Genomic DNA, 25,839 nt, shown 5'->3' with positions numbered 1-25,839 from the left:
GCAACTTAAGTTTGAGTCGTGGTGGTTTCAAAATCATGGAAAAACCGTCGGCTATAGCGTCGGGCTAGATGTACGGTAGAGACAGAATGGACTCTATGTTAGGGCCGAATGAAATTAGGGACGACACTACAATTAAGACAAATTAAGTGGCACGGACGAACATACTTATATGATGCTCACACATCAAATCATCAAGCTCACACATCAAATGGTGCTCTTGGGTAGATGTGATTGCGTAATGGTCTGTCAGGATCTCGTGTTTTGTTGGTCCAGTTCCCGCCCTTTGCCGCTTCATTACCACACATCCACCCATGCCCGTCTCTCTTCCGGTTTCCATGTTTCTCACCTTCTCCGGGTCTCTCACGGTCTCCAGTCCTCTCCCGGTCTCTGGGTATCTCCTGGTCTTCGGTTCCCTCCCAGTGTCCGGATCTCTCCCGGTCTCCGACTCTCTACCGATCTTCAGGTCTCTCCCGGTCTGCGTGTCTCTCACGGGGTCGGGGTCTCCCACGGTCGCGCGCCGCCGAATTAAACCCATCCGGCAGCCGCTCCGTCTCCACCGGCCCGCTTTAATGGCGCCGTTGTCGGCGGGCCGCCGTCGCTCCTCAATACGCTTTCAGCTCACTAATTACGCGCGTAACCGGAGCGGGCGCGGCACCCCGTGGCGAGCATCGGCTCATCGCGAGAGGCGCCTCAATCGGCGCGGACCGTCCGGCCGGCGGCTGTGGGCTGCCAGCCGCACGCCCGCTGATCTGCATGGAGGGTGGACAATGCGGCGACCAGCGGCGACCCGGGACGCTGAATGCCCGGCAGCCAATGATTGGCGAGGTGGATCCCGCCGTCCGGTGTCAACACCGCGACGGGAGAGCGCGGCGGCGGCGCCGTCTCGCGCCGACGGGGCCGGGCGGCGCGAGCGGCCGGTCGGGCGCGCTGCTCGAGGCTGTGGTGTGACAGTGATGGGCTTGGGTCTTGTGTGATGGTCGCACTGCCGGTGGTGAGCGCCGTGTGTGACCTCAGCAGACGACAGGCACGTGCAGGCGTGCTTGCACGTGCCTGCACGTGTCTGTGCGGGCAGCAAGGGTTGAATGGTGACTGTTCCTGACTGTTCTGCTGTCTCATTTCGCTAGGAGATTCTTAGGTCGAACTGGCCGATCTCGGTGAATTCGGTGGAGCCCATCGCAGCCTCTGACCCCGCCACCGCAGTGCAGGCAGTCACAATCACGGAACTGAAATGCAACATTTGGCACGTTGCAGTAGTTCTTGTAGTTCTTGAGCTAAGGCTTTAGCAGACCATGATATAAGGCTATAAGGATGCATTTCTACACTTACGACGAGAAGGTCACGATGCTCAACAGCTGTTTAGTAGTGAATAGAAAGTGCAGCAGTTTTGACTCTCGGCTTTGCTTTGTACACCATCCGATTCCGCGGAGTTTTGGGGCGCTAAGACTGCAACTGGTCATGCAGCCTGCCCCATTCCGAGTTCTGGATTTGATTCCTGAATAGCTGCGCGTTGGCTTTGGGAAATTCGAGTTCACTGTGAATAAGGTATTGAACAAATAAAATGAAAGCCCCACCCCCGAGGAGAATGGGACGCACAAACCTGCCTCGATGCAGTGGGCTTTACGGGTCTAAAAATACAGTGTAGTCAGCGCATAGCCCACTCCAGCGTGTGCGCAAACGAGGCATTCCGCAGAAGTACATTTCCTTGGAGAAGTACTGGGAACAGTTAAAATCGTGAAATGCACGTCGAATGCACGGTTGGGAGATTAAGTATAGCGTCTTCACCTAATTCAAAATTATGTCGGTATGAGATACCTCCACGGAGGAAAATGTGCGACCTCTCTGTTTTTTTTTCTCTAAAAACCTTAGCAATGCACGTTATCACGCATCCAATCGGAACGCTGGTAACTGCAGCATTGAAGAAAAACCAAAGGCCACAGCGGCAGTCTGGAATCGAACCCGAGCGACCATCGTGAAAGCGGGTGATCTTAATTATCGCGTCCTATTAAGGAAAACTGGGGAATAGCATTACGGATTGTAGCATGGATTCAAAGCCGTAGGGCACGCGCACCAACCGCCTGTGCCGCCGGCCACATAACCGACGAGAAGAGCTGGGCCCGGTTCGCCGCGGGCGGTGCCGGCGATACAAAGCGCGATCACGCTCTTTTGTGTCGTGACCGGCTACGTGATCGTGGATTATTAACAGTAACGAAGCCAAATACGCGGCTTATATTCGTCGACACGACACCGATGGGATAATAATATCGTTAGGTGGGCTAACGACGCGTGTTTTTCTGCGCCGCCGGCGGCGGGCGCGTGTCGGGTCGGCCGGCGCCGCCGCTAATACGCTCAATCAGCGGGCGACGCAGATGGCGCCACAGGCGTCCACGCGTGGGCCGTCGGCGGCGCCCCGGCGTCGGGACTCCGGTGGGAACGGGGCGAAAGTCCGGCAACTCGGAGCTTCCCGGGGGCAGTCCGCACCCGACACAACCGAGCTTAAACAGATTGGGTTTGTTCCGTTTCGGGATTTTCTCGGCATGGGAATCCAGCTCTCTCGGTCGTAGGACACGGGTCTGACACGCTATCTGAGCGCCACCTAGATCGGACGTTTGTCTAAATTGTCCCAATGGTCTGGCCCTAAGTAAGCCACCTGATAAGACACTTGTCACTCAGTCCGTTTAGAATGATGTCATTTACTGCCTCACCACAGTAGAACTTAGCTGGGGATCACGGTGCTACCTTACCAGGCGTCATCTCACCTGGTCATAGGTCTCCATTCCATCCGTGCGCTTGCGGATCCCACATACCTGCATTTCAGCAGCGTCGCGGTGTTGTATGCATCCGTCCCGGTTGTGAGTTAGCCACGCCTGGTGTCCCTTAGTCTATGCCTTGCTTCCCGCCTTCATCGCGCACGTGCCAAACTGAACTAAACGGACGAAATGAGGTTCAACCGAGTCGTGCCCAGTCCTGGTCCTCACGCAAGAAGCTGGCGCGTCTGAGGCACAGGGGTCGTCGCTCAACACGCGACCGCTGTACCGAACTGACCGGTAGCGCCGCGGCGCAGCCATGCGACTGCAGCTCAGCCGAGCTTTCCGTGTCTGGCTGCCGCTCCAAATCACGGCAGCCCGCGTAAGCCCCAGCCTGATCCGTCGGAGAATCTCTCTCGGCCTGCCACACCCACCGCCTGTGAACTCTTTATCCCCGCCGGCCCCGCGCGGCAGGCGGCTGGTGGTGCCAGGTGCGCCTCCCACATGGTGAACGTGCGCATCATCGGGCGTGCTTCACCATGCGTGGTGCCCCTCCCCCTCCCCGCCTCACTCGGGTGTCCGTCATGCGGACCCAGCCGAAGCGTTCGGCAGCTCATCACCCGTGACTCGCTCGGCCTGGCCGTCCGGCGGCCGCTCGGTCCGTCGTGTTCACTGAACTAGCTACACCAGACGCTAAGTCCACGCGATCTGTGAGAAGTGCTCCCAAAGATTCGTGACCTCAGGCGCACCGCGTCGGCGCTCTGCGTTATTCCCGCCGGAGCTCCATCGGGCGCTGGACCCACACGCCCTCCCCCTACTCACTGCCCGTCACCATTGCGGGCAGCACCTGTCTCCATCACGAGCCTAGCGCCTCTCCTCCCAGAACGAGAACCGTGCGGTTCCAGAACCCGCACGGCCTGACCCCACCCCGCTCTCTCCCCGGCAGGTATGGTTCCAGAACCGGCGCGCCAAGTGGCGCAAGACGGAGAAGACGTGGGGACGCTCCACCATCATGGCCGAGTACGGCCTGTACGGCGCCATGGTGCGCCACTCGCTGCCACTGCCAGAGACCATCGTCAAGTCTGTCAGCGAGGACAAGGACTGCCCGGCGCCCTGGCTGCTCGGTACGACGTCACGCTCAGCCTGCGGCGCCGAGGGGGGCAGGGGGGGGGGGCGAGGACAAGGATTGCCCGGCGCCCTGGCTGCTCGGTACAACGTCACGCTGAGCCCGTGGCGTCGAGGGGGGCAGGGGAGGGGGCGAGGACAAGGATTGTCCGACGCCCTGGCTGCTCGGTACGACGTTACGCTGAGCCTGCGGCGCCGAGGGGCAGGGGGGGGGGGGGGGGGGGGAAGGGCGAGGGCAAGGATTGTCCGACGCCCTGGCTGCTCGGTACGACGTTACGCTGAGCCTGCGGCGCCGAGGGGGGCAGGGGGGGGGGGGGCGCCCTCGGGAGGCGCCAGGGGCACTCGGCTCTTGCGCGTGGAAGGGTGTATGTGACGCTTCCAAGAAATGTTAAGCGACGGAATGGGACCATGATGATAGAAGCAAACTGGCACTAGCTGGATATTGGTGCCTAAGGTCATCTGATGACTAACGGCTAGGAAATCGTGATATTTTTAGCAAAGGGAAGATTTCTTGCTCTTATATTTCATCGACAGCTTGTGAATAGGCTTACCGTTGTTCTATGCCGGAAATTTGGAAGCAATGAAGGACACTATCTTACAGCATTCCCAACATGCTGATCTACGACGTTGAGTCTCATGGGTGTTCATTCTTCATTTACGGTATTTGGGTATCTCGCCCAGGTGAGAGAGCACACAGACGCCTACGTCCTGGCGGGATGTGAGGGCGTCATGTGGTTGGAGCAGTTGGCCGCTCAGCCGCAGGACAGACCGCAGCGACCGGCGTCACGTCCTGTCCCCTCCAGCCATATGCCCCGCACATCCGCACCCCTTCTCACTGTCACTGCCCCCCAGGCATGCACCGCAAATCGCTGGAGGCGGCCGAGCAGCTGAAGGACGTCACCGAGGACGAGAACAGCAGCCAGAACGACAGCGGCGACGAGCAGGCGCGGCTGCAGCCGGCGCAGCAGCCAGCGCAGCAGCGGGAGCAGCAGCCGGACGACTTCCGCAGCAGCAGCATCGCGGCGCTGCGGGCGCGCGCGCAGGAGCACAGCGCGCGCATTCTGAGTGACGCGGCACAGATGACGTCAGCCATCCTGCAGCGCAGCGCCGCCGACAGTCAGCAGCAGCAGCAGCAGCAGCAGCAGCAGCAGCAGCAGCATCAGCAGCAGCAACAGCAACAGCAACAGCGACAGCAGCAACAGCAACAGCAGCAACAGCAGCAGCAGCAGCAGCAACAGCAGCAGCAGCAGCAGCAACAGCAGCAGCAGAAGTCGGCTGCCGAAGACGTGTGCCTGTTCTAGAGCGCTAGACGAGGAGGCGCTGGGCTAGGACGAGCGCTAGGCGAGGAGGCGCTGGGCTGGGACGAGCGCTGGACGAGGAGGCGCTGGGCTGGGACGAGCGCTGGGTGAGGAGGCGCTGGGCTGGGAAGTCCGGTTGTGAGATCGGGGAGGTGTACAGTGCGCGGCGCGCCGCCGTCTCACCATGCCCGGAGCACCTGGGAGCGGTGGCTGAACTTATCGCTCGCTCAGACCAGTGGGGTCTGCGGAATGTGGCGCCTGGGCCCGTGGAGCTTGACTTTTGTGACCTTCGATGACCCTTTGGTGGAGTTCTTCGTTGAAGTTGCTGTGCACTTGACCCGCCCGCTCCTGTACTTCTACGAGAGTTAACAAGATTCACAATTTTGAGGCATAGCGGTCCCAGAATTGTGGATCGATTGGTACGAGGGATTTTGGAATTATTCTTGACGCGATTTTTAACAATAACCTAGCTCTGTGACGTCGATTTACCTAGAACACCCGCAAATTGCACTTGTTACGTCTCTGCGGCCCGCGGTATGATATCTACGTGGCTACATTGTGTTCATTCGACGTGGCTGCGCTAGAGGGGGGGGGGGGGGGGTCTACCAAGCGAAGTTGTACTTCATGAGAGTCATGTCGATGCTGTATGCGAGCTTTAAAAACATCGGTAAACACCAAAGGCACGGCGCATGGCTCCTGCCACTGAGCCCATGGGAGGACGAACAGGATGTTTGTTGTGAGGTGGGATCCCGTCGGTGGACCCACCTGCTGGTGGGGCGGGATCCCGTGGGTGGATCCCACATGCTGTGTAGCTGGTGTGGCCAGGCTAGCCCGCGAGTCATCGCCATGGAGCACAGTCTGGTGCGGAGCTTATCGGCGATGAGTTGTTAGTCACGTGGTGAGCATTGCGCGTTCCAACGATGCGTGCGTGTTTGAGGTCCCAATACGAACTCGGCGCCCTTATTCCTCCTAAGCATTAGCTCTAGCAGTCACTTCAATGACTATATTTTTGTTCGTTCGCGTTGATCGGAGAGCAAGAAATGTTTCAGCATGTCTGTACAGTTAAAAGACTACCGCTCAGTCAGACAATGAACCATTGTACGTGATATACGTGTGTAGCGTGCATGCAGCAGCTAGGGGATATAGCTCTCACACCATTCAGCCAGCCGCTCACTCAGACGCCACGCTTGCCTGAGTGCAGCCATGCTTCATGCACAAGGCCAGGAGCTTATCCAACCACAGACACATCCAGACTCCACCTCACACTCAAGAACGCAATCAGATGAGCAGGCAAGAAAAAAAACAACAAAAACACAGTCCAGCAGCACTGCAGCCATTAAGTGTGTGTTCGTGTCAGGTGCTGCGACTAACAAAGCATTTCGTGGGGGGGGGGGGGAAGCGCATCACCCGTAGATAAACAGCTTTGATATACGAACCCCGATAAGAGCGGAGCTGTATGGCACTGAATGTGCTCACAGATGATAAGTGTTTTGTTCTTTGTTATTCAGATGGTTTCACCGTTCCGTAGTGGCAATATATGTGAATAAGATTGTGATGGCATTTGAAGTTCGCAGATATCGCAGGCGCATTGCAAATCGAACAGACTCGACCGAGTCAGCCGATCTTCGCCGGCAGCGAAAAAACTGGCGTCAGTGCAGCAACCAGACTCTGACTACCGGGTCGCAGCTATTAAATGACCGCTTCAGCAACGGCGACACTCTCACCATGCCACACTGAAGTCGTGGCGGATGCGTCAGAATGGACTTTAACAAAATATCAGACGCTGAGACATGGCACACGTTTTTATCATAGAACACTCTATATGTGTTACTGATTAAGACTCAAGCTCTGGTAATCAACCATCCTTCCTTCCCAGTATTTGATCCGCACATCCGCTTGTTTTTTGACGCTGATTTCCATTTACAAACCAACTCGCCGTTCAATTCAAGGTCAATCGTATCAGCGGCGAGGAAAGGAGACATTAAAAGTAACATATAAAATTTGGAGGTTTTTCTTAACGATAAACGCAGGCATGATCTTTGGTTTCGCCGGTTGTACACACAAAAGGTTTGCTTGATTATATCGCATTTGTTCGTGACTCACTGCTTTGTTTCAACAAATCTACCAACTGCATTTTTGGTTAAATGGAACAATCATACACCTCTCCATGCCGTCGTTGCCAGAAGCCCGCGGAACGGTTTATTCCCGAATTCACGCTACACTGATTTCAAGCAGACTTGACGGCCTGCACGACCTTGGATATTGCGAATTCATAAGGTTCGCTCAGCTGGCTACCCACGTAGCTACATATAGTGCATGGCGTCCACGTTACCAATTGCAGCCGCTTTCGAAACCAGCGAAATCTGAAACAAAGCAAGGTGATTCCAACCAAAACGAAAGGGAAAATGATTTCAAAATGTGGTGCAGCAAAGGAGACAAAAGGCGTCTTCTCCCCACTCCATCCAATTTCACATAGTGACAGCATGGAACCCAGTTACACCCCTGACCGGCACGTTGTGCGACACAACACTCGCGAACCTCCCGCGAGTCGGGGAGCCCCAGCGACCGTCGAGCCCACGGGTTCTGCCGTCGGCTTCTTCACTACCTCACCGCCACCTCAGCGCCCTTGGCGCACCGCGGCTCACGTGACATGAAAATGTTAGCTCCAGGCTAGAAGGTATCATCGCAGCTGAGTGCTCAAAAGCAAAACCACGCAGGTCCCGCCGAGATTTGAACTCGGATCGCAGGATTCAGAGTCCTGAGTGCTAACCGTTACACCACGGGGCCGGCGGTCCAACGCGGGAAAGTAGTCAGAGAACGACCTAATGCATTTACCCTTGCTGGTTCCCTGGGCTTACAATCACCCTTTCGCCCCCACGGCATGCTTCTCCGCCACAGGCCATGAAGAAAAGTATGACAAACCAGCTTCATCATGCTACCGTCATGCGACTTTACCAGACAAGTGTCTGGAAACAAATGCATCCTTTCCTGGGATCCTGGCAACCTGCCAGGTGATCAAACGCGCGAGAACGATGGAGCCGAGGGCCGACCAGCCCTTGGCCTGAACATTAAGATAAGCAAATTGAGCCTAAGACGTTGCATGGTACGAAATGGGCTCAAGATATAAGAACGTGCCTTCCCCCCCCCCCCCCCCCCCCACCATCACGAATTATTGCGCTGCTGTTCGCGCCACGCCATTCGAGACAAACAGGTGCATACCTAGGTGCCTTTACCCGGGCTGAGTTAACGCTGTTGATAAACAAGGGTCATGACAACACATGCAACGACTGATGACTTCATTGCTCGTTATTCAGCTCTCATAATGTGCCTTACGGCCCACGTGGTAGGCTGGACGCAAATACACACAACCGCACTGTGGTTCTGACTCAAACTGACATTTTGTTATAAAAGTTGCGTTTCATTCTTCATAAAGCGCGAAAAAGTGTGCAGCTGGCAGACTTGCTCAGTTCAGTGATGATGATGCCAAGCATTAGACAAAAAATGTCAAACAGACAAAAGATTACGGCCACTGCGCGGCGCACTGAAACATTAAAGCGTGTCGAGGTACTTCGCCAAAACGTTCGGCATCTCGCTGGTAGTGCTATACTTAATATGCTGCGAGTGCAATTTTTCAGAATACTTTTCCGAGACAGCCCTAACGAGACAGCTAGGGACTCAGTGCAATGGTTTTCCTCAATGAAGATCGCTGAATAGGTACCTACGTGTGCCTCCAGCTGAAATTCAGCCTCCCGTCTTTGACACAATTCAGACCCCTTCAAAACAATAATGTATTTTGTGTTTATCACGGAACATTTTTCGGATTTCGCTAAACGTAGGTTTTAAATAGAAACAGGGTAAAACGGCTTGCAAAAATATGGCCGACCATGCTTGTCTGGGAATGTTTACCTTCAATCCGAATCGATTAGCGAAAACAGCCTTGTAACATAGCCTTGCGCATGCGCGCTCACAAGTTTTGGATGCAGAGATCCGACGCCTGGCCTTGCGGTCTCTTCAAACCCCGCCCGTTGTCAGCACAGTAGCCAAGTCTAGACGGCGGCCACGGGCAAACGAGAATGACGATGCATCAGAAAGACGACAGTTTAACGCTTTAGGACAGCAGTTGTTACATTCAGAAGGTAGTCCGGCCGTATATTCCACCTGCGCGACTTGGATTGATAATAGGAAACCATTAACATTTACAACATCGACAAATAGCGCTGAAATCTGGTGGCGGAACTGGAAGAATAAAGATGGAATCTGTTTTCCTGCCGCTGTATCTGCTAATTTATTCAGAGGACAATTCCAAAATCATACAGGTGAAATGCAGGTTCCTGTGTTCTCTCGGGGCACAACAGGGGGAGGGGGGAAGGGCATGGTCCCGTGCCTTCCCCCTCTAGATACGCCACTGGCCCGAGCAGCTTAATAGATGTGGGCCCGATAAGAACATAGGGCCCTCCATTCAAGTAAGCAATATCTACGACACCATTCAGAGGGCCCCCGAACCATCGTGCGTGCCAGAGCAGTTTAACAGTTAGGGCCCTCGGGAAGAACGTAAGGCTCTCTTTTCCAATAGGAAGTACCGAAGACCCAATGCAGGGGGCCCCGAACGATCGAGTGTGCCCGAGCAGGTTATCAGATAGGATTACGGACAAGAGCGTAGAATCCTCCATTACGATAAGGAGTATCCAAAGCGCTGTGTGGAGGGCACACAAAATATCGAGTGTACCCGAGCAGGCTTTCAGGTGAAACCAAAACCAAAAACACAACAAAAACGCAAGGACCCTACATTCAAATACAAAAACCCAACGTACACGGTCCCTGAACAATCCCGTGTGCCCGAGCAGGCTAACAGACGGGCTCCGGACATGAGCGTAGGGCCCTAGGCACGTGATGAAAATTTGGAAGGTCCATAGACCAATGTAGAGGACCCATGAGCATATCGTGAGCGTGCCTGTAGGTTACCATGACCAACATGAAGGGCCCCCGAGCAACCGAGAGTACTCTGGCAGCTTGACATGTGGGGCCTCCGGCTACAGCGTATAGAGCCTTTCGGACGAATGGGAAGAACCCGTGGAAGGCTCCTGATTGACAAGAGTATTCCGGCACGCTAACAGCAAGGGCCCAGCAACAGCGCAAGGTCCTCCGAGCAAATGTTTATAAATAAAGGGCAACGTAACAGGTTCCTCAATGATCAGAATGACCGAGCAAATGGACGTCTACCCCCCCCCCGCGTAGGGCGTCTGGACAGCGTAATGAATCTTTAGATCTCCCAATCACCACTCTCTCAATTAGTGATTTGTTTTTGTCTTCCCGTGGGTCCTTTGCTTTCGCTTGCGACTGTTGTTGGTTGCATGAAAGCCCAGTGGCATCCAGCTGTGGTGCGTGTTGTGTTTAAAAGGCAGCGTATGCTCGGCAGGCTATAGACCCGCTCGGAGCTTATGGACCCCTTCAAGACCCAAGGGGGACATGGCCCCGCTCTCCCCTCTCTCAACCCGGCCCTGCCCAGGTAAAGTTCCGTCAATGTACCCTGGCCCTGGCCCTAACACTTTTTGAAACGTTCTTACGTCCCTTGCCCCACCTCGAAAAGTGAGGGACCATGGCCGTCTTGGCCCCTGAAGTTCCTGCTCCAAGAAAGATGTCTGAACTTGTGAAAAGTTGCATTTTTCTGGACCTTACAGAAAGTCTACACAACTTCCAGTCAGAGAAGTCTGTGGAAAACTTCTTGAAATCAGAAGAAGCAAAATTCCAAATTTTTCCGAATTTATGGCTCGTTTTTCATTTATTTGCCCGAAGTCGAGGCATCTCCACTCAAGACAGTGGTTTCGATCCACCCTTGCACCTGCTTCACTGGATCATGATCTTTTTTCCTCCGTACCCCTCCCAAGTTTCCGTGGACGGCTGCGGATAGTGCACCTGAAGTGGCACCACTCCTAGCTATGACCTCGATCATAGCCCATCAAATCAAAGCCATAGCCATCGGTCCATCGATCCACTTTTTCTGCACCCAGGTGGGCATAGTCAGGATGGCCGAGCGGTCCAAGGCGCTGCGTTCAGGTCGCAGTCCGGTTCTCCGGGCGTGGGTTCGAATCCCACTTCTGACAACACTTTTTCACATTAGATACGCGCTTTTATGTCAGCAATCGCCAGCTCTCCACTGCATGCGCCTCTGCTTTTTATTTCAACATACCTCACCGAACACATTCTTACTACGTGCCACTTCCCCCGATCCCCCCATTCGTCGCGAATTGTCGCAAATCCAAGGCTGGCGGCTGATACGGGGGGGGGGGGGGGGGGGGCATGGTCAAAAATAGCAAGTGTAAAGGAATGACTCTGACAGAGAAACACGCTACTTTTGGCATGTTTTGTTCGCACCACTTCTGACAGCACTTACAGATGACCAAGTGGGATGTAAATGTTACAAATGTGAACTGCTGGGAAAACGTTTTGTTTCGACAACGCAAAACCACACGAGCAGCGGGATTCCTGCGGACTTGTACAATGGTTCTACGACCTATAAGGGCAGTGTATCGCAACGTTTTTGGGTTCATTTCTCCGTGAGGATGGTTCGAAAGATAGTACTAACATAAGCCACACGTATTCGAGCCTCGTATTGTGAAGTGGTTCATGTACGCAGTGTTCAACGCAGCGACCCATTCGGGTAACACAAATCAAATGGCACAAATTAACTCTCAGTATCTCGCTCGCGCCTGCACATTCCATGTCAATGGAATCACGGCCCCGTTTTGGCGCACTCTACCATAGCAGATATCGTCGGCCCTGTGTGTGCGTGTGGCGCATGGCAGCGCACGTGGCAACGTCCCCGTACAGTCAGCACCTACCTAGTGACGCTGCCTAGACGGTTATCTTGTTTGACTGAGACATGATTTGATTTGCACCATTGTTGCGTACAAAACGCCGAAAAGGTTTAGGCAAGATGTTGTCCACTAAACGTGCATTGCTGTCGAAAAGAAGAAAATGACAGACAGTAAGCTAATACGAGCTGCACGAAAAGCAATGTTGCAACGATACAAGAGGATGCAGGAGGGGGGGGGGGGGGGGGGGAGGACAGCGGCCTGGGCAGGAGTCCGGACCACAGCCCGGACAGATGCCCAACTGTTTCCTACCAATTTTCCTCGAGTGCTGGCGGGGCGTGTGCTTCCATGGGGACAGGCCATCATAGAAAACACCCAGATGTCAGACCGGCGTCGGTCGAGTCTACGTTCTACGGTTCTACGTCCGCGAAGGACGTGCGGACGCGAAGGACAGGAGTGGAAAAGGGTTACAAAGAAACGCAGTTCTAGTAGGCGCGACAAACATAAAGCAGAAAAGGCATCCAAATTTAATGCTATTTAAGAAGCAGTAAACAGTGTGAGAGGTCATTCCCAAAATGGCAGATAAGAAAACATAGACATACGGTACAGTGATTTCTTAAGACAAACGCATATACGATGGACTGCTACTTTGTCGGTAGCAACCATAGTTCCATCTCCGACACCCCCGTATTCCCATTAAGCAAAATTGGAAATTCCATCCAACAAATGCGGAACTTTTTCGAGAACTGCATGATGATGTTTCTTGTGTCTCATATACATGCAGGGCACTCATCCACCCACCCACCCACACACACACACACACACACCACACCACACGCACACCCACACCCACACACACCCACACCCACACCCACACCCACATATATATATATATATATATATATATATATATATATATATATATATCGTTATGTCTTCAGTGGGGTAACGTAGGAGCAGTTAAAGAACTGCATTTATGATGTAACGAATAACGGAAGAACGCTTTTGAGTTTTGCCTACGTTTTTTGTCCGCCATCACCTATTTTAGGGAGATTGATGGCGTGAAACTTTGAGCAAATTTTCTTGCCCAACTTTCGAGCATTATAACGCAAAGCACGCCGATTTTTACTATTTTCCATAGGTGCCGCAAACCTATCGTTTCCTTCGCATTATGCAACTGTCCTTAAAAATATCCGCGAGCAAGCGCGCATTATCATTGTTTCCTGCGCTGTCCGAAAGAAGTGGCCAGGGTGGCCGACCCACTTCAGCCCGTGATGAGCCTTACGTTCGACTCTATGATGTTGACTCGTTCTTAGTGGCCCACGTCTTCCTCATCTCGGGTAACCTGAGGCAACCCACTACTCTCTTGACATGTCCCCGCTATCCCAAGCAGGACCTTAAACAAACTCCTGAGTGGGAGGCATCGCAAGAACATGACCAATCCCACGTGCGGACTTACCTAAACTTTCTCCAGATTCTGATTTCTCCTCCCGCTTAGGTCACCATTCATGTTGAACTCAGGCGAAAAACGACAACAAATTTGGCGCGTTTCCTGCGATGCATGACGATCCTGATCCCCAGCATTGCCGCACCCTGTGAGTGATGCCTATCGTTCAATCCGGCTTGGGCTCGGCGTGCTAAAGGAAATGTGCTAGTTACGAGCGGGGCCGTAGGACGAATGGATCCTCATGATCGCGTTGATTGATGGAAGAAACTTGAAGAATGCAATCCAGAATTCGCCGAAAACCATTGCAGCACGAAAGCTTAGGAAAATCCAACGTAAGGGCCTTGAGAAGATGACGTGCAAACAGCACGTGAGGAATGCTCGCTTCCTTCGGCATTTGGCCAGTCAAAGAGCGTCAGAACCCACGCCATTCCCGCCATTGGACCTGCGAGCTTGCATACGATTCCCGCGCTTTGCAGGAGCGAAAGACCCAACCCGCCCAAGGCGATCTGACCCGGACGCCAGCGTGCTTCGATGCATTTACTGCGGCGATGTTTTAACGAGTCCAGTCATGTTTGAGGTCGTCCATAGTTCTGGCCACCACCAGCACCCCTGTATTGGAGTGGCACTGAGTGGGCGACGCGTCTTTTCTTCGGTGAGAAACGTGTCACTTCATGAAAATATGCCACCTGGCTATGTCGCCTTACGAAAATATGTCACCTGGCTATGTCACCTTATGAAAATATTGAGCCACTACGACGTAGTGTTACCACTCCGGGTATGAATGGGAAGAGTATATTTCAAAATAAGCATGCTCCCCACTTTTTGAGACGTCCATATGCTTATACAACTTGCGCAGTCTGTGCTTGCAAAGCAGCTAATCCTGGCGCACGCTAAATATCTTGCTCAATTTGCGAACATCATCTAAAATCGACCTGCATTGGTGGAAACGCATGCAGCATAAGCGTAGTCGCAGTGCCGAGCGCTACGGCTTGGGTCAGCTCATGCAGACACTTACAGTTGCGACTATGGCCAAGAGATGTCAGAGCGTGTCACCGAGCCTTTCGTTCCATTCATGCTCCACGCAGCGGTAACCCGCGCGCTGCACTTTGGTTCCCTGATCATCAGTGATGAGGTCCGTTTGCTAGGGAGGGTTGCAGACAAAACGATGACAAAATGTAGCAAAAATATTAACCATTCATCCCCACTTCCATCCCACACGGAAGGAGCTTTGCGCTGATTTTCCCACTTGGTGTAGTTTTGGAGGGACGCCTTGTCCCCCGATATGACAATTAAACCAGCCAACTACTAGCCACAAATCGTAAACAAGCGATGCTCGTGCTTATCTTTCTCTCTAGAAAATCCGTCCCAAGGCCCACGTCCCTACGCTCACATCACGGGGTTGGGTTCTCATATGGCACGCAAGGGCGTAATAATTCCCCAAAAAGGCCATGGCTTTGTTTAAGAAGGAAATTATTTTCATATGGCACCACAGATCAAGTAGAGTAATGCCTAACCTTCATGAAAATTGAGGGTCACGGCTAGCTCTCCTACCCCTGCGGTCATACCGAAACACAACACAAAAACGGCATTTACTCACAAACGTTACAGGTCTGCACCACACAAGAAGCATAATACAGGCCTATGGCGTGAGCGCGACAGTCCCGATCTGCCGACAACGTGCAAACCGCTGTGCTGTTAATCACGGAGCGAAACATGCACGCGGCACCGGCCCCGTGGTGTAACGGTTAGCACTCAGGACTCTGAATCCTGCGATCCGAGTTCAAATCTCGGCGGGACCTGGCCAGCACCTGCGTTTTGCTGAAGAATCGTCAATACTAGCAATCCATTGCTAACATGCATCTCAGGTTCCTCGCCGTGCTCTCAGTATCCAAGTATACGCAGCGCGCTATGGTCGACATTGGGGTTATGTCCCCCTGCCACCCATAACTTGAATGTCACTGTCACCAAGCTGCGGTCTGTGATGGTAGTGGAATGCTACGCATCCAAAACGCTCCCCGAACTTGTCCGAACCGAACTTGTCTGACAACGCAGGGGCGTTCCACGAGAAATGACGTTGAATCGACGTGTGGAATGCAGTGGAATCGGTGTGGAGAAATCGCAAGATGTTGGGAAAACGGTCAGTGTGCTAGAATGGACGAGCTGTAGTTCGCATTGTGCTATATAGATGGCGGTGCGATGCCCCAACGTGTGAAGCAATCCACAGATGTTGGGCCTGACACTTTCTTTACGCTTCTGTATATGCATAATGTTGCGCGCTTCAGTAATCTCGCCATGCTCGTTGTTCCCATCAACGTCTTTTCGGGGGTCGTGGTGAGCCGCCGGGCGCAAGCCGTTGCCATGCTTCAGCGGGGGCGGGGCAGAATGGACGTGAGACTGCTGTGTTTGAGAGAGTAGTTCTCAGCCCGCTATCAGTTGGTGTGTGGCGTATGTCAAAAATGTAGGCCTGGTCGGGAAGGTTATAGCTTGTGTCCGTTGATACTGATAGGGGGAAGAACGGGGAACAAGCGCAACCGTACCCACATGCAGTGACCTGTCCGACGAATGAGGTGCAATATACGTTTACATCGATTAAATGAACTGTGCCATACATGACCTCCTGAAAGCACCGCCCAGAATCCGACTAAAAAAGACTATCTCAACCCAGCACGCCTCCAATCTTACCTCCAAGTACCGAGCATGGAGTGAGCATTAACGTGGAGCGGTCCCATACCGTAACATGAATCAAAGAGCGACATTTCAGATGCCCAGGTGGCCCCGTGGTGTAACGGTTAGCACTCAGGACTCTGAATCCTGCGATCCGAGTTCAAATCTCGGCGGGACCTCGCCCAGCGGTTAACTTTTGTCCAATGCACAAATACAGTAGCGCATTGTACGAAAATACAGTTCTTATACCCCCCCCCCCCCCCCCCATTGATTCGTTTATGACGCCCAAACATACAGAAGTCCATTTACCCGGGGAAAATACATATTTGAGCTGACCCCCACAAATTCCGATGCTTCCATGAACCCATCTCCCAATTCTCGTGAGCGTGCCAGTACCCACAGCATGAAAAACAACATGGGGCTGATATAAATACATGTATTCTAGCACGAAGCAGCTCGGGTACAAGGCGACGTTTCCCTTCCTTAAAACGTCTTCGGGAAAATGAACCAGCCGAAACAAGGAACGAAAAACACTCGACCGCTCACAACGGACGAGAATACATAATTTCCTTCCACCAGAAACCGGGCACTGTCACAATAAAAACATACCCGCCCACCATTTTGCGTGTAGGGCCTTTCCTCGGCCCGCGTCCAAAACGCCACATTCCACCCAACAGTCCTCTCGTATATGCTCCTGATGTTGAAGTGTCCACCGGATATGACCTACTGCATTTCATTTCCCAGCTCGCCAAGCTGCAAACAAAACAAAATACGCATATGTCATGACACGCTTGGAAGATCAATATCCTCGTTTCATAACAATGTGGGATAAGTACCTGACACTTTCATGACAGCAAGCACGAGCAGCGACATCAAACTGTCGCGCCTTGAACGCGTCTGGCAGCGATTCTGCGTGACGTCATGAAGAACAGAACCTTCTCAGTGCGGTGCGAATGCACCCTATGAATACATCCTATGAATGCACCCTATGAATACACCCTCTGTCAAAGTCAGCTCTGTCTCATATCTTTAACAGCCCCACCGCAACCGAAAGCGCCTTCACTGTGAGCCCAAACCCCAACGCAGTTCGCGGTGACTTAGACAGCTGCGGCCCCAGACCCGCTACCACGTCACCGTCTGCGCGGCACAGCGCCCAATCGATACGCCGCGACGCTCACCTGCTGCAGAAACTGTGTGGCGTTTTGGAGATCCGAGCAGCCATATATCACCCGCTTCGTCGCCGTGCTCGTCTTGCTCTGCAACGGACGAATAGCTGGTGTAAGCGTACGTCTACATGGCACTTCCATTGCATCAGGCCTGTTGCACCTGTAAGGCCTGTTGCACTTCTATTATGGTGGCGGGTCGACGCTTGTTCGAAAAGCGTGGCCTGCTGTGAAATGGTCTTGATGTGGAGAGAATTGGGCAACAGGGCAAATCAGGTGTCGTGGGTGCGTTTAGTGGAAGCGTGGCGCGATAAAACAATAAATTATGGTGGAAGTCAGCGAGTCAGAACACGAGGCAAAATGAGGAGATATTTCTGGTTGCGTGGCTTAGCAAAGCCCAGCCAGTCCAACACAGTACCTGAACACTAGCTGCTAACTTGCAGATCTGGGTATTTATCAAACATCCCAAACGTCTTTTTGTCAGACCCTTCGGCGGTCAGCTCCGCCGAAAGAGTTTCATCGACCACCCCGGCAATCTCGTCGAAACGTTGCGGAATAGCCGCACTCCAATACATCTTACGTACCCAACCCATCGAACTGCCTCCACCACCAAATCAAGCTCAGCCCACACAGCAGAAGCCACTGCCCAGTCTGAAACCTCACATCCAGCGCTCGGCCCGCCCGGCGTGGTCGCACCTTGGTGTAGTCGACCAGGTTCTGGTACTCGATGTAGTTGCCACCGCCCACCACGAACACGACAGCCTCCTGGAATGTGTTGCGCGAGCGCACGGCGCCGGCGTCCGGACGCAGCAGTTTGGGGTCCAGGTAGCGGTACTCCTCGACCTCCGGCATGCTCTTCTGCTCCATCAGGGCGTCCACGATGCGTGTCACCGGCAGGTTCTGCGGGCGGACGGATCCGTCGAAGTCAGCGGAGGGTGCAGACCGGGACACTCTTGGACATAAGCGATTTGCAGCACTGCAGTCATGTACAGCAGGCAACTGTTTGCAAACTCATTGCAAACTTACCAGCACGCGTGTTAACACTGATGACGCGAAATGATGAGTGTGGCGGCTAGGACACCAACACACAGACATGAACGAAGACAAGGCTTGAAAAGCCAACGGTCTTTGAGCAGAACATGGATACCACTCCGCTGACCGGCAATCACCGGCTGCAGAGCAACTGACAGAAAAGTCCGCAATCTAAACTCCCAGCTGTCTGGACGAATTTCCATCTCGTGAAAGGTAAATACTCGCACTACAGCCACACCAACTTACAACACTTCGTGCTGCATCACCCGCCTCCCGGCTCGGCTTACGTGTTTTTTGACGACCAGGTTCTTGACGCCCTCCATGACGAACTGACTGCCCTGCGACATCAGCTTGCTGAACATGTTGACCGTCTTGGTGCCGCTGCCCAGGTACTGATTGGTGCTGGTCGGCATTCTGTTGTAAAGTCTGCGGCACACACAAAACGTCACTGCACAGTGCACAACACGCATAAACCTGCCCTAAAACGCAATTTACACAGAAAACTACTTTCACTTGCACAACATAGATAAAGCGTGTTTTTTTAGACCCCTCCTGGGCCATGCAATGCACCGCCAACATCGCACACAACCTGAGGTCAGCCGGCTTCCATCACCCCAGCGCGCAGGCAGCGCGCAGAGCCGGCCGCCTCACCTCCAGCGCTTGGCGAACTGCACGGCGCCAAGGTCGGCGCCGCGCTCCCGCAGCGCCTGAACGCACTGCTCCAGCTCCGTCTCGGCCACCTCCTCGGCGCTGACGTAGTGCATGAGGAAGAGGCGCAGCGCGTCGTCTGCCGAGCCCATCTCAGGGTCGCGCAGCAGCTCGACCAGCGGCCGCTCGGGCGGCGAGCGTGACAGCAACTTCTCCTCCGTCTCAAAGTAAGCGTCCAGCTTGCGCCGCTTGATCTGCTCCAGGATCGCTGCCGGTCGGGGTGAGTGTGAGCGGGTGCCAGGCAGGGCTGGGGCTGGGATCGTGATGAAGGGCGGCCACCAGCGCCAGACGGGGATAGTGCTGTAATATATCGGTGTTTGGAGATGCAAAAGGCGACGCGTAGCAAATCCATGCAGTCAACAGAGCTTCTATTCGGCCACATGGAATGATACTACGATCTGGATCTCGCTCACCGTCTCCACGGTTTCGAAAACGCCTGCTTACAGCTAGAGATTAGCCCCCGAGGGACTTCGGGATGCGCGTCTGATCTCAAATAAGGCACAACGAGCGACCTACAGCTTCTAAAATATCACGAGTCGGACCTCTCAAATAACTTATCTTATCCATAACCCCAACTTATCCATAACCCCGCCCAAATCATGTCGGCGATACTGGGAGCGGAGTCGAATCGGCCAGGTGCCGGTGGTGTGAGGCTAGAACGGTGCCAGCCCCACCGCGGTCCCGCCACAGCGACGGCATTACCGCGCTCACTGGTCATAACGGTAACGTACTCGCCCAAGAGAATGGCCATGGTGTGCGGTCCCTCACTGCTGATAATGCTGTGATGCCTCTCACCAATGGCGATGGCATCATGCCCTCTGACCGGTGGCGATAGTGCCGTGCTCTCTCACCGGTGGCGATGGTATCATGCCCTCTCACCGGTGGCGATGGTGCCGTCCCCTCTCCCCGGTGACGATGGTACCGCGACCTCTCACCGGTGGCGATGGTGCCGTCCCCTCTCCCCAATGACGAAAGTACCGTGCCCTCTCACCGGTGGCGACGGTACCGTGCCCTCTCACCGGTGGCGATGGTACCGTGCCCTCTCACCGGTGGCGATGGCGCCGTGCCCTCTCACCAGTGGCGATGGTGGTGTGGGCGTCGATGAGCCGCTTGCGCTGCAGCAGCTCGGGCAGCGAGGAGACGGCCGACGTGAGCTTGGCCGTGTTGTCCGTCAGCAGGCTGATGGCCTCGTCCGACTCGCCGTCCAGACCCATGGCGTGCTTCAGCTGCTTGACCTGGCGCGCGAACGGGCCGTAACAGCGGCCGTCACGAGCGGTGCACACAGCACTGGCTCGTTCCATCCCGCACCCACGCACGGCCACACCCAGTTGCCGCCTTGGAGTTGACAAAAATAGCGCGCAAAAAATAACTCCAGCGCTGAGTTGACAAAAATATTGAGATGTTGCGAGCTTCCGAAGCAAATATGACTCATGGGCATCTTTTTTAGAGGGAACACGACGCTCGTCATCGCGCACCCTTTCATGGAGCGCCAGAGACTGCGTAAGCCATATAAGCAATCAAGGGCCATGGCGTACTCAGGGTTCGAACCCGGACCCCACGCGAGAGCCGGAAAGGCTAACCGCTCGGTCATCACACCCCTGATTCATGCGGATCAGTTACAGGACAGCATACTGGGCACGGTTTGACTCAACAGGGACGTCCCTTCAGGACGGGCTGAAGCGTGGTAAACAGCCCTCAGACAACAAACGACCTCCTATCAACCGACCGACACCGCCCGGCCACCCGCGGCCCGTCTCCTCCCCCCCCCCCCCCCTGCCGCCGTCACCGGCATCGGACCACGCGCAGCCAGTCCCTCCCCTGCCGCCTTCACCGGCATCGAACCACCCATCCGGCGGGCCCTCACCTCTCCCTCGGAGGCGCGGTACCGGTCCAGCTCCTCCTGCACCGCCTCAGCCACCATCGGGAACGGACTGGAACGGTCCCGACGCCACTCAACACACGCGCTCAGACCGGTCACGGCGGTCAGATGCGCGGAGACGGATGCGTGTCGGAGGCCCGTGAGGCGACGGGAGGAGCATAACGCCCGCGAACCGGATCAAAACTGGCAGAAGACGACCAGCAATGCACTGCTGAGAACCAGACGATGGCACCCGAACACAGCGCGGGGAGGGGAAAAACAACGCACTTCCTGACGCACTCCATACACAGGGTGATGTAGTACAGCTTATCCAGCTTATCTGCACATGTGACCGATAAAAAATGGTCGCTAGTCACTGACCACTGACCGGCGCCCCAACCCCAGCCCCAACAGCGCCGCGCCGACCCACCTGCCCTTGTGATGCTGCCAGAACTCGTCGGTGGACGCCAGGTCGAAGGTCTTGGTCTTGGTGGTGCGCCGCTCCTCCTCGCCGCTGGTCTCCTCCACCGTCACCCGGTTCAGGCGCAGCTCCAGCACGTCGTGCGCCATCGCCTGCCGCAGCGGCCGGCCGTCAGCGCCCGACAACACAGCCGACCGTCGCCGCCAGCCGTCACGGCCGGCCGACAACACAGCCGACCGTCACCGCCAGCCGTCACCGCCGGCCGACAACACAGCCGACCGTCACCGCCAGCCGTCACCGCCGGCCGACGACACAGCCGACCGTCACCGCCAGCCGTCACCGCCGGCCGACGACACAGCCGACCGTCACCGCCAGCCGTCACCGCCGGCCGACAACACAGCCAGGTCGGCGCGCTTGTGGAGACCATACCGTCCGCGTGGTCTGTCCATTTCACGACGTGTGTAGCTACCCGGGATGTCGGCATTGGAGGCATCAGAAAATTGCGGCAATGGAGCAAACACAATATTCCAACCTATGCTGAAATGGAAAAGTTTCACATTAGCTGCGTGCCGCACCCTGACAGAGCTCGTACGCCTCCTGCCAAGACGCGACACGGTTCCGGCTGCGGCACGCTTGCTACCTGGTACGTCCAGGTGTGGTGGAGCGGCGTGGCCAGGTCCATGTTGCGGTCCAGCACCACCAGCAGCGGCCGCTGGAAGGCGTACTGGCCGCCGGCCAGCGCGTCGCCGCTGAAGAGCGAGCTGCGCGCGTCGCGCAGGTTCTCGCGCAGCCGCCGGTCCAGCCGCTCGGCCACCATCTCGGCCGCGTTGTTGCGCGGACAGCGGATGATGGGCACGGTGCCTGCGGCGGCGGTGGGCGCGAGGTCAGAGGGGAGGGGGGGGGGGCTGTGGGATGGGGCTGTGGTTTGGAGCTGTGACTGAACTGGCCCCTGATTAGCCTTGCATGTTGGTCCATGAGAAATAGGCCACAGTGTACTCAAACTGCCAGCAAAAGCTGTAATATGGACATGTAACATGTAAGATCAGGCGTCTGTAATGTGTGCATTGTCCCACGGCATAGACACCACGCGCCACATTCTTGCATTGCCCCCACGTTCCTAATGGCTGTCGTGTTATAACGGGAGTACACTGCTACGGTAATGTAAACCAGAAATCAACCACAGCGTTCTTGACTACTAGGCGCATGCGCCACGCGGTTAATTCAGACGGAGCGGAGCCCGCACACAGCTCGAGTCCTCTCACCTAGCGTCACGCAGACGGCAAACAAGCTGTCCACCATGCCGTTGATCATGACGTCCATCTCCGTGTCCTTGACGTCGCCTCGGTTCAGGGCTAAAACAAATGCGTTGGAATCGTAAGGATGTGGACAATTTGCAAACAGCGAGACTCAAATATCACGCTTGACAGGCCCATTAGCGAAACTACAGAGCGGTTGTGTACTGGGAATCCCTGCCGTAACCTGAAACCAAGATAATTATGCATGTATCTGCTAGCAAAATGCAACATAACGCTCAAACATGTGTTCATAATGCCGTCGGATGGCAGCGAGGACAACAATCGCAGAGTGTTGGAAACGTGACGTCCTGAGCTTGCCAGTTAAGCACGCCACTTCATCGCCAATCACTAATGCGTAAACACGTATAGCAAGTAAAAAGCATGACTTTGAGAACACGACAGCAAACGTACCATAGTAGGAGGTTGTGTCGTTACCATGGTGACGGAGGACAAACATGTCCTTCTCCAGTGATATGAAGTGCACGTACTGATCAAAAACCTGTCGACACAAAGTCACTGCTGGGTTGTGTTGTACGCATGAACCCGGTAAAATCGGATGACATATGCCCTACCCCGTAAGCTTCATCAGGAATGACGGTTTTCAACACAGCATGCTCAGCTCTTGAAACCCGCCACAACACATGAGTGCATCGTTTCCGTATGCGCAACTCTGCCTAGTTCCTTCGCCGAGCGACAAAAGACGGCCCCTTAACGCAAGTCAAGAACATGACCATTTTGAGTTCTAGTAACCGGGATTGAAGCATCAAGCAAATGGTCGAAATGCGAAATTTCAGGCAAAGCAATACCTCAGCAAACCTTTCCAGCGCAAACGTACCTTTTTGATAGCACCGGCACAGTTGGCCTGTAGTGCCGCCGTGGCCAGATCCTCCAGCTTCTGGCGCGAGATGGGCGCCAGGAAGTTGAAGTAGTACGAGTCGTACACATTGTCAGCCAGGTCCTGGCAGATCCGGCGCAGGTTCTCGTCGCTGGGCACGCACAGGTAGATGGCCGGCGCGTCCGGCACCGTGTTTCTGACCGAGTGCAGCGGCCTGCCGGCACAGCCGAGTCATGCTGCTTTGAGGAAGCCGGCAATCGTATGGCAGAAGTTATATGTCATATTGAATGGAAAGCGTGGATCTCATCATTTTCCATATTTTAAAAAGCAGCATAGGACCAAATTTGGAATCTGTAAGTCCGTGGAGCAAAACTGATTTAATTATCTCCTCCATACCAAATAAGGATCACACGGTGCACAAAAAATGTTGTGCGAGGCTCTCACGCACAAAAAACACAAGGTATATACTTACAAGTGTAGAGTAACACCCAGTTCTCTCAGCTCCTTCACTGCCATGATGGGAGATATAACATCCTGGCCATACTTGTCATAGACCAATATTTTCCACACAGGCTCTGATGCTGCTGAATTGACCAGAGGGGCATTCAGGTTCAAGAGCTTCTTGACCGCCACTGAAAATTCAAAGAAAGGTGAAACATCTGGTATTGACTGGCATCAGCACATACTACATACACACACACGCACACGCACGCGCACGCGCGCACACGCACACGCGCACGCACACACACACACACACACAACACACACACACACACACACACACACACACACACACACACACACACACACACACACACACACACACACACACACACACACTCACACATGCACACACACATGCACACACACACACACACACACACACACACACACACACACACACACACACACACACACACACACACACACACACACACACACATGCACACACACACACATGCACACATGCACACACACACACATGCACACATGCACACACACACACACATGCACACATGCACATTGTTCAAAGAGAAAGCTGCCAGATACCTTATGCAATACATTCACATCAACAGCAACCCAAATAGAGAATTTCCTTGTTATCTGACAGGACCAAGCCCTGTAGAATAGTCTTCTCATGCTCTAACACCTCTGTCTTCTTGTTCATCAATGCTGGTTGGGTGTGCTAAGGCAGTATCCTGTATTTACAATACAGAACATCCTGCAAATGAGGACTCTAAATAAAACAGAAAGTTGATACTAGTCTAGACCAATTATGATGGGCATTTGGTTAAATAAAAAAGAACAGTGATGATTGGCCTTGGCTCACCATCACCCTGCTAAAGTTCATATAGAAATGTAAAAATAAAGTAAAGATGGCAAGCATTTTTCATTAGTCACAATATATTAGTTGCACCTGAGGTACACCAAGCTCAGCTTTCAGTGACAATTTTAGGGCTGTGGCTGCAGTTGTGAAATCTTGTCATGCCCACCCTTGGCTAAAGGATGTTGCAGCTAGAGATGCACCATTATATTAAGGATCAAACAACAGCATGTAGAGTGGCTAAAAAACATTCAGCCATGGGTAGATTAATCAGGGGTAGATGATGCCTCTCAAATGACACAGTAAGGCACTCTCTTATAAGAGTTGGTATTACACTGCTTATCTGAACATCACCTTACTGAACCTTACACCCACTGACCCAAACTTACATCAGGGAAAATTGCACTGAGTTTTCCAGGTGGTGATCATACACTGAGTTATTGAGTAATCACATTTAAAGTGAGCATGCACTGACATTGTTCATTTGATGACAATACTTCTCTGGACAAGTTTGACATAACATGCACTCTAGCAGTCAGCGTCTCAACAACTCTGCAAGATGTGATTGACACTGCACAACTTTATACTTTTAACAGTTGGGTGCCAACCAACAACACCCACCAATATTTTGGTTTCACCCAGGTCATCTCCTTTGATGTTTAGCACAGCAAAGGAAAAATCACATGGCAATGGGTCATGTCATTCTTCAATCTTCAGGTCATGAGCTACCCCATAAGAGAAGCTCGGTGACGTGAGCACTTACCAATCTGTTTTTCCCTTAGACTGGCAGCCATGGTGATAACAGACCTCACTTAACGTTAAGGGGAGAGATGAAATGAAAACAAATTATTTGGTGTTTTGCATAATTCACTATCAACAGCACTCATCGAACACCATCACTCTTATCCGGCCATTCTACCCTGATGCTAATGCAAACAGCACAGATTATCCGTATTCCGGGTACTGTATTAAAAGACTCGTATTTGTCGCAGCCACGACCACGAAAGCTACAATGTTTAGTAAACGTTACTTATGGTTCGAAATAAACTATGACGTAATATAAATTTACTGGTACTATTTTCCTGACAAACGTCAATAAAACCGTTGTTAATG

At 53.7% G+C, this 25,839-nt stretch overlaps 2 protein-coding genes and 3 non-coding genes across 5 annotated transcripts in view; 4 read left to right on the top strand and 1 right to left on the bottom strand.

Moving 5' to 3' along the window:
• Window positions 1-6,864, top strand: part of LOC119099513 (visual system homeobox 2) — a 51,780-nt gene extending 44,916 nt beyond the window's left edge. The window contains exons 6-8 of the mRNA XM_037222672.1: window positions 3,691-3,868; window positions 4,722-5,015; window positions 6,803-6,864. Of these exons, the coding sequence (XP_037078567.1) occupies window positions 3,691-3,868; window positions 4,722-5,015; window positions 6,803-6,864 (534 nt within the window). The remainder of the gene's footprint in view (window positions 1-3,690; window positions 3,869-4,721; window positions 5,016-6,802) is intronic.
• A 4,320-nt stretch (window positions 6,865-11,184) lies between these two features.
• Window positions 11,185-11,268, top strand: TRNAL-CAG (transfer RNA leucine (anticodon CAG)). Its single transcript has one exon. It is a non-coding gene; the product is annotated as a tRNA-Leu (tRNA).
• A 3,885-nt stretch (window positions 11,269-15,153) lies between these two features.
• On the top strand, window positions 15,154-15,225 carry TRNAQ-CUG (transfer RNA glutamine (anticodon CUG)). Its single transcript has one exon. It is a non-coding gene; the product is annotated as a tRNA-Gln (tRNA).
• Window positions 15,226-16,197: 972 nt separating this feature from the next.
• On the top strand, window positions 16,198-16,269 carry TRNAQ-CUG (transfer RNA glutamine (anticodon CUG)). Its single transcript has one exon. It is a non-coding gene; the product is annotated as a tRNA-Gln (tRNA).
• A 241-nt stretch (window positions 16,270-16,510) lies between these two features.
• Slh (sec1 family domain containing Slh) lies at window positions 16,511-25,674 on the bottom strand. Its single transcript, XM_037228020.1, has 14 exons — window positions 25,490-25,674; window positions 23,875-24,034; window positions 23,403-23,616; window positions 22,979-23,066; window positions 22,535-22,624; window positions 21,913-22,133; window positions 21,282-21,424; window positions 20,858-20,924; window positions 20,069-20,228; window positions 18,937-19,201; window positions 18,573-18,711; window positions 17,950-18,153; window positions 17,269-17,346; window positions 16,511-16,843 (listed from the first exon to the last, which is right to left on the bottom strand). Exons 1-14 carry the CDS (start codon window positions 25,518-25,520, stop codon window positions 16,814-16,816), a joined length of 1,890 nt encoding a protein of 629 aa, XP_037083915.1. The 5' UTR covers window positions 25,521-25,674; the 3' UTR covers window positions 16,511-16,813.
• Window positions 25,675-25,839: the final 165 nt, after the last annotated feature.

This window comes from Pollicipes pollicipes, unplaced genomic scaffold, assembly GCF_011947565.3.
Source record: "Pollicipes pollicipes isolate AB1234 unplaced genomic scaffold, Ppol_2.1 Scaffold_2555;HRSCAF=2994_pilon_pilon_pilon, whole genome shotgun sequence".
Classification (NCBI taxonomy): Eukaryota; Metazoa; Arthropoda; class Thecostraca; order Pollicipedomorpha; family Pollicipedidae; genus Pollicipes; species Pollicipes pollicipes.
The sequence above is the reverse complement of the archived record's forward strand: the minus strand, read 5'-3'. Positions and strand labels throughout refer to the sequence as shown.

Coding starts and splice junctions, on each gene's coding strand:
- Slh (XM_037228020.1), bottom strand. CDS start 25,520: ATGGCTGCCAGTCTAAGGGAAAAACAGATTG. Junction 24,035..25,489: donor TCTAAGGGAAAAACAGATTG/GTAAGTGCTCAC, acceptor TTGAATTTTCAG/TGGCGGTCAAGAAGCTCTTG. Junction 22,625..22,978: donor CGACACAACCTCCTACTATG/GTACGTTTGCTG, acceptor CATTTGTTTTAG/CCCTGAACCGAGGCGACGTC.